Source organism: Chanodichthys erythropterus, chromosome 1 (assembly GCF_024489055.1).
Source record: "Chanodichthys erythropterus isolate Z2021 chromosome 1, ASM2448905v1, whole genome shotgun sequence".
NCBI classification, from domain to species: domain Eukaryota; kingdom Metazoa; phylum Chordata; class Actinopteri; order Cypriniformes; family Xenocyprididae; genus Chanodichthys; species Chanodichthys erythropterus.
In genome coordinates, this window is record NC_090221.1 from 29,281,011 (window position 1) to 29,288,874 (window position 7,864).

The window sequence follows — 7,864 nt, forward strand, 5'->3', positions numbered from 1 at the left end:
AAGAGGTGTGTCCAACACCCAGATGGACAGGTAAGACAAGTGTGTCAGGATGAAACATTTTGTATTTTTGTCACTCCCTCTGACCAGCTGCTGAATGACTGAGACACTGTGTCTTAAAGAACCTTGAGAACATGTTCATGTCTTGATATGAAGTCACTGCTTCAGCAAGAGGAATTTTATTTCATTGGTCACCGATTTCCAAGTAGCCAACATACTCTCGAATGCTAATTACAGTTTTTATGTGTAGTAATTATTGTATTTTGGTAGATTGCTGTAGAACTATAAATAATTATTTTACAATAAAGTAAAACACAGTAAATTATATGGTTACAATGCATTGCAATGACTGTGGTCATGTAAATAAAACTATAAACCTATAAAACTATGTAGAATAATGCAACTTTTTGAGTTAAATACTTTAATGACAGACTAACAGGGTGTCAAACTAAATTTTGTTGGGGGAAAAAAGAAAATATGCATCAAACAAAAATACAGTTATGTTAACTTCCACTGAAATGCACCCTAGCTCTGGCTGAAAAGGAAATAGTTTCGTACACTATGCAATATGTGCTTTAAAAAAAGTTTTCTTTTTGCACTATGAACTGGTGTTATTGCGAAAGTGAGAATGCACTTCTGTTTTTATCAAAACCTGCTTTTTTATATATATTTAAACCTTTTTTCTTACGCATTTTATGCTGTTCATCTCATGATGGAAACTTCTATTTGTTGGGCGCTTTATTATGACGCAAACACTTCTTATCTGATGCCTCACGCTGATTGGCTAGAGCAGAAAATACGCGCCACATGTCGGATTCGAAGTAAACAAATTCTTGAATTATCCGCTTATACTAAGTTTACCGTTGTCTGAATTATGTACCTTGTTACGCGATAACAGATAACAGCTCTTAAACTTGTCTTTACCATCAATTTGGTTGATTACGTTATAAGAGCTAGTGGCGTCATGTGGCCGGTTCCGTGATTCTGCAAATGCTTCAGCTTGAGCCGGAGGAAAATTAATATAAATAATAATTTATGTTGTTTAAAAAGAATATTGTTGACAAGCAAAATATAATGGATTGTGTTGCAACCGGAGGAAACGTGAAAGGTAATAACTGAAGCCGTTCACTCAGGACGCGCTCTTGTTTTTCAAACTTATATTATAAAAAAACTTCAAACGCAACGCTAATGCAACATAAATGCTTTATATCTGCTCTTATATAAAATTACTTTATGAATAGAAGCATAGTAATGCACACTTTTTATAGTTTTAGCAAAAGCCATACATTCGCTGTCAAGAATCGGAGAGGAGCTGTATTTGGAGCCTGTGGAGGATGGGGTACGTTATGTGTTTGTTTCCGGTGTTTACGATTGTGTAGTTATGTTTAGACCGATGTGAGGTGTTTAAATAATGTGACTTGTGTGTGTCCTGTGTTTTTAGTTGGCTCTTCGGTCGGTCAACTCTTCCCGGTCAGCCTTTGCCTGCTTCCTGTTGTCTCCTCTCTTCTTCCAGAGATATCAGACTCCATCTGACCAGAGCTTTCGCTGCAAAATGCCCATCAAGGTAACATTTCCTGGTCTGTTCATTCCATCCCTGCAGTTCCTCTTTATATTTTGGGAGCTTAATACTTGTCCATGCATCACTTATACACTATACTGCAAAAAAAAAAATGCTTTTCTTACTGAGTATTATTGTCTTATTTCAAGTACAAATATCAAATATCTTGAATCAAGATACATTTTCTATTATTAAATTAAGTGCATTTTGCTTAAAACAAGTAAAATTATCTGCCAGTGGGGTAAGAAAAAATGTTTTAATGTTTTAATTTTTCTTACCCCATTGGTATATAATTTTACTTGTTTTAAGCAAAATGCACTTAATTTAGATTTTTTTTTTCTCCCCAGGAAACAAGACTAAATATCTTAGGTCATTTTTCTTGTATAGAAAATGCATCATGATTTAAGAATTTTTAGATATTTTGACTGGAAACATGACAAAAAAACCAAGTACGAAAAGCATTTTTTGCTGTGCATAATGTGTAATCTATTAAAGTCGGCATGAAATGTTGGGATAATGTTTTGTTCCCTATTATTACTTTATCCGAGTAAAACGAGAAAAAATGTAGGGTGGAGCTTGATTTTGTCCATGGGGAATTGTGGTTTGCTATTGGTGGATCTGATGTGAGCGCCCGTAAACACGTCATCCGAGAAGAGGGAGGGGAAGTTACTTTAAAGGTGCAATATGTAAGAATTTTGCAGTAAAATATCCAAAAACCACTATGCCAGTGTTATATATTTTGTTCACTTGAGTACTTACAATATCCCAAACGTTTCCAACTAATTGTAAATAGTGAGAAAATTGGAATTTTAACCAAGGCTCCGGGACGTGTGAGGAGTCGCCTGTCAATTGCGTCATACCCGCATTACCCTCGGTTTCCGGTTTTATTTTGTAGAAACCATGGAAACACCAAAGACGCTTTAATATTTACATGTTTTAATAGACAAGGGAACAACTGTTTTGATATATTTATAGATAGAAAACTAATTATTGTTATATAGCTCAACATGTTTAGTCTTATTGTTTAAATCTAATTTTCTTGATTTTCCGTGAGTACCATGCTTTACCATGCCTCAGCGGAAAAACACTATTTTGTGAAGAAGCTAACATAGAATAATCATATGCAGCTTTATTTTTAGTAACAGTAATACATAATTTTCTCCATCACACAATACGTTTTAAAATTAATTGCATGCCATTTATCAACACAAGCCATCCAGTATTTAATATGATATTCTAATATCAATATATCTTACTGCAGTGTGCAACAGTGTCTCACAGCAGCCGCCGAGCGAACGCACAGAGTAACGTTATAACGTAATTCAACACACTCAAATGTATCTAATATGATAAACAGAACTGTGTTAACTCATACTCATGACCGGAAAAGCAGAAGCAGAGCCGGCGACTGTGTCATAATAAAAGTTCTGCTGCTCGTGAGGCGTGTGTTGTGCCATCGCTCCAGTAGCCTCGCTCAGCTCCCACAACACTCGGTCCTGCTCTGCTTCACACTACAGTAACGTTAATAATCGCATCCATGAACATGATTTCTGCCCGATTCCTATCCCGATTATTTTCCACCGACTGTGAGGTGGAGACCACATGTCCCAATATTCCACGCTCAAATTTGGCGTCATCAAGCTACGCCTTTGTTTTGAATAGGCCTCTAGCGACCTCTAGCGGGCAGAACATTTTACATATTGTACATTTAAGTATAGAATATGAGTGTACATTAATTAAAAAAAAGACCTGCACAAATGAATCATTTATAATAATTACTGCAATATTCCATAAAAAAAAATTTTTTATTGCATGGTGACTTCAATAATAATGTGGCACATTATTGGAACATTCAGAATGTAAAATCTTCTCGAAGTAAGCGTTTTCCTGCTGTTTTTTTCTTATGTTTTTCAGAGTGTTCAGGCTGTGTTCAAGTCCCTGTCATCTCTGGATCGCTCCGTAGAAAAATGCCGTATTCAGTTGAACAGTGAAAAGAGTCGGTTGACTATAACTCTACACTGTAAACACGGTAAAAGTGTTCCCCTGAAAACAACATTGTCACACATGCTTTTTGTTAGTAGGATTAAATTTAAACTATATCATCACAAAGCTCTATATATAAAGTTGGATATGATGATAATTTGATACCCATGTTCCCGAGTTGGATGTGCCATAAACTTTAAACATGGCAGAGGGGTGAATGATTGCTCCTATGACTGGAATTCTTTATTAGTTTTTTCCACAACAATCTTTTCATTAAAGTAGTGCATATTTACATATATAAATAACCATTTGAAGCATATTATATGTTTTATACGCCGCAAAAATAGCCTGTATTTGACTGAAATTCCAGAATCGTCCACAAGCAGATTATCTAGATAGCGTAGTGAATGTTTATATGGTTTTCAGTGAATGGGACACTAAATATCATTTTTGGGTTTAATAAGATTTTCCCTATAAATAGGCAAGAATAAACTTGATGTCCTCCATAATTCCAGTTCTTTCCGACAACAAAGCACTTGAATGCGATGAGCTCGTTATCACTACTTCAGAAGTGGGAAGTAGTAAATTTCCAACAGAACGTCTAGGCAGCATAAGTATATCCAACTTTATCTGCACACTTACTCGCGTAAAGAAATATATACTATCAAATCTCAGCTGTTTGATTGCTTGTATCATTGCAAAATGTAATCGCCAAGCTCTAATATGCTAAATGAGACTATAAGGCATAAAGATATTAAAATACTATAAACATTAATATCATGATTTTCTGTAAAGCTACATTGAAAGATTGTATTGTATTGTGCAAAGCGCCATATAAATAAATTTATCAAATACATTTTATATTATATCTTGCATAGAAATGGCATGTTTTACAGCATGATCAACTAAACTGTGTGTTTGTTACAGGGCTCTTGAAAACACATAATTTGTCCTTTCAGGACTGTGAGAGTTTGCAGGCCGTGTTTGATAAAGAAAGCTGTGCAAACGTGCTACAAGCTCAACCCAGGTTTACATTTATCTTAATACCTCAGAATTCATATCAATCCATTTGCAGTACCTTTCAGTGTCTGTTTAATAATTTTCTGTTGTATTTTCAATTTTCTGTTTTTCACTGTAGGTTGATGGTGGATACAGTTCTGCATTTCCCTCCATCTCTGGAGGAGGTGAATCTGTCAGTGAGCAGTGATCGAGTGTGGCTCAGGAATCATGTGGAGGATGACGCAGGTATCAGTGATTTCAGTCTTCATTCTGCTGCTATGCATAAAACAAATCAGTCAAAGTCAAATTTCTTTCCTCTCTCAGACCCATCACGAGCAATGATGACTGAACTGTGTTTGAGCTCGGAGGAGTTCGATCATTTTGCTGTCAGCACTCAGACCAGCATCACCTTCTGCCTCAAAGAGCTCAGGGTGAGTGTGAACTCACACAAACATTCACATCTAATCCAGGGTCCCTGCGATTTATCATGGATCATTTATCGTTTTGACTCATCCCTTTTCTTAAAAAAAAAAGTATAAAGGCTGAAATGTGAGGTTTATAATTTTATAAAACTTGTTTGTCGACTTTATTTGAACTGTAAAATATTGTTTGATCTGTAGAGTTGTTTAAATGATCGTTTTTAGATAATTTTTTATGGTTTAGTGTTTTACCTTAAAGGGATAGTTCACCCAAAAATGAAAATGATCCCATGATTTACTTCTTTCTGATGAACACAATCAGAGATGTATTAAAAAATATTCTGGCTCTTCCAAGCTTTATAATGGCAGTAAATAGAGGATGAGATTTTGAAGTCCAAAAAAGTACAACCATCCATCATAAAAGATAATCAATATAGGCTCAATAAAGGCCTTCTGAAGCAAAGTGATGTAAAATAACTAGCTTCCAGCAGAAAGCCATACGCACGTCGACTTACAGCAAAAGAGTGAACTCTGACGAGATGTAGGAATATTGTAAGCTTAGATGCCTCTCGCTGTGTGCAACAAACTCAAGCTCCTCTTCTCTTATATCAAAATCCTCCGACATTTCTCTTTAAAGATTCTCATTTTAGACTTCTAATTTGTGACCGGTGTTTTGTTTTGCTTTCTCCTCTGCTCTTCCACATTGTCAATACAGCATATATCACGTCAGAAGTTACTCTTTTGCCGTAAATCGATACGTACGGCCGTCTATCAAAAGCTAGTTATTTTAGTATTTGAAGTTTAAAATATTGATATTTTTCTTACACAAACACATCACTTTGCTTCAGAAGGCCTTTATTAACCCCCCGGAACTGTATGGATATCTTTTATGATGGATTGTTCCGTTTTTTGTGTTTGTAAGAGCCATACGGAAGAGGATTAGGGCCAAGCAATAATAAAAAATAAAACCATCTCGAGATTAAAGTTATTAAATTTTGAGAAAAAAGTCGAAATAAAATGTTGAGAATAAAGTCATTAAATTACGAGAAAAAAGACGTTAAATTACGAGAACAAATTCGTTAAATTATGAGAAAAATGACGTTAAATTTCGAGAAAAAAGTCGAGATAAAATATTGAGAATAAACTCATTAAATTATGAGAAAAAAGTTATTAAATTACGAGAACAAATTCGTTAAATTATTATTTAATGAGTTTATTTTCAACATTTTATCTCAACTTTTTTCTCGAAATGTAATGACATTTTTCTCATAATTTAACAACTTTAATTTCGAGATGGTTTTATTTTTTTATTATTGCTTGGCCCTAATCCTCTTCCGTAGAGCCAGGACATTATTTAATATATTATTTAAAACTCAGATTGTATTCATCTGAAAGAAGATAGTCATATACACCTAGGATGGCTTGAGGGTGAGTAAATCATGGGGTAATTTTCATTTTTGGGTAAACTAACCATTTAAACACTGACCTTGACCTACATCCACCTACATTTGTTTTTAATTGCCCTGAGAAATCATGCACAAGAAAAAAAGGTACATTTGTAATAATAAAAATGTGAATTGTCAAATTTTATTTTATTTTCCATTTTGTCTTTCTTTGTTTGTTTCTCTTTAATGTATGTAATGTAATGTTTAATGTTTCTGTTTAATGTATTTTAACCTTGATTTTGCCATTAAAATAGCCATAGAAGGCTATAGCATTACTTTATTTGTCTCTCTGGTTTTCCATCAGGGTTTGCTTGTGTTTGCCGAGTCATCTGGTCTTCCAATCTCGATGTATTTTGATGAGCCAGGCAGGTTAGTTTATGATCTAGCCCAAATTCACTTGTCCAATTTATTTAATTTAAAATATTTAAAAATATATATGTACACTACCATTGAAAAGTTATGAATATTATTATGATGTAAAATAAACTTAAAATAACAGAATTTCTTTGAAATAGAAATCTTTTGTAACACTGTTATGTTCATTTTAATGTGTCATTGCTGAATAAAAGAATTAATTTCTTTAAAAAATAATTTACTGACCTCAAGCTTTTGAACGGTAGTGTGTTTAAAAATGATATCACTGTGTATTCTCCCCTGTGTGTGGTTGTGTTTATGTTTAAGTCCAGTTATCCTGAGTGTAACAGACAGTGTTCTGGAGGCTAATTTTGTCCTCGCTACACTGTCAGAGGACTCACATCCAAAGAACCACGTCAAATCCAACACAAAACAGTACGTGAAATCATAAAATATGGAACATCATCAATATGAATGTTATATTAATTTATATTTGTTTTTTTAATCATTTTCCCCCTCAGCCCTGATGCTGAGCAACCACCAGACGACTTCATGAATGACGACATGGACTCATTTCTCATCGCCATGGAGACCAGTGAACTTCCTGGACCGTCACATGTACCCACATCCCCACTGCACCCCACCAATAACAGAAAGCACTCAGTCAGTGAAGAGGAGCAGGAGGAAGCACTTACAGAAGGACCTCCCAACAAAAAGGTACATTTAAATGAAACATTTGTTTAAAACATAAAACCTAATGGCTAGATCTCACTATTTTTTGTCCCTGCTTTCTTTCAGTTTTGTTCACTTTTCTTCGGTTCAGTTCTGCCCACTCCCTCTCAGCTGACCAATCAGACGATACAGAGCCAGGAAGTTCTCGCAAGTGACAGTGAAGATGAAAATCAGACAGAAACATCATAACCGCCTCATCAGTTGAACTCAGAAGTGAACAATGTGGAAAGAAACTCCCACAGCCAACCTCACAAAGACTGCTAAATTCATTTACACATACATGTCTCCTCCTGATTTTATTTTTCTATCAAAATAATAATGGTTTTAAACCAAGAGATGAAGCAGTGAAGAAAACAAGCCATGTCAAATCATTGCAC

At 34.8% G+C, this 7,864-nt stretch overlaps 1 protein-coding gene across 1 annotated transcript; it reads left to right on the forward strand.

The window, feature by feature from the left end:
• Window positions 1–794: 794 nt before the first annotated feature.
• rad9a (RAD9 checkpoint clamp component A) lies at window positions 795–7,689 on the forward strand. Its single transcript, XM_067409579.1, has 11 exons — window positions 795–1,105; window positions 1,266–1,336; window positions 1,439–1,561; window positions 3,470–3,584; window positions 4,466–4,565; window positions 4,677–4,783; window positions 4,862–4,968; window positions 6,706–6,770; window positions 7,083–7,190; window positions 7,277–7,472; window positions 7,554–7,689. Exons 1-11 carry the CDS (start codon window positions 1,033–1,035, stop codon window positions 7,674–7,676), a joined length of 1,188 nt encoding a protein of 395 aa, XP_067265680.1. The 5' UTR covers window positions 795–1,032; the 3' UTR covers window positions 7,677–7,689.
• The last annotated feature ends 175 nt before the right edge of the window (window positions 7,690–7,864 follow it).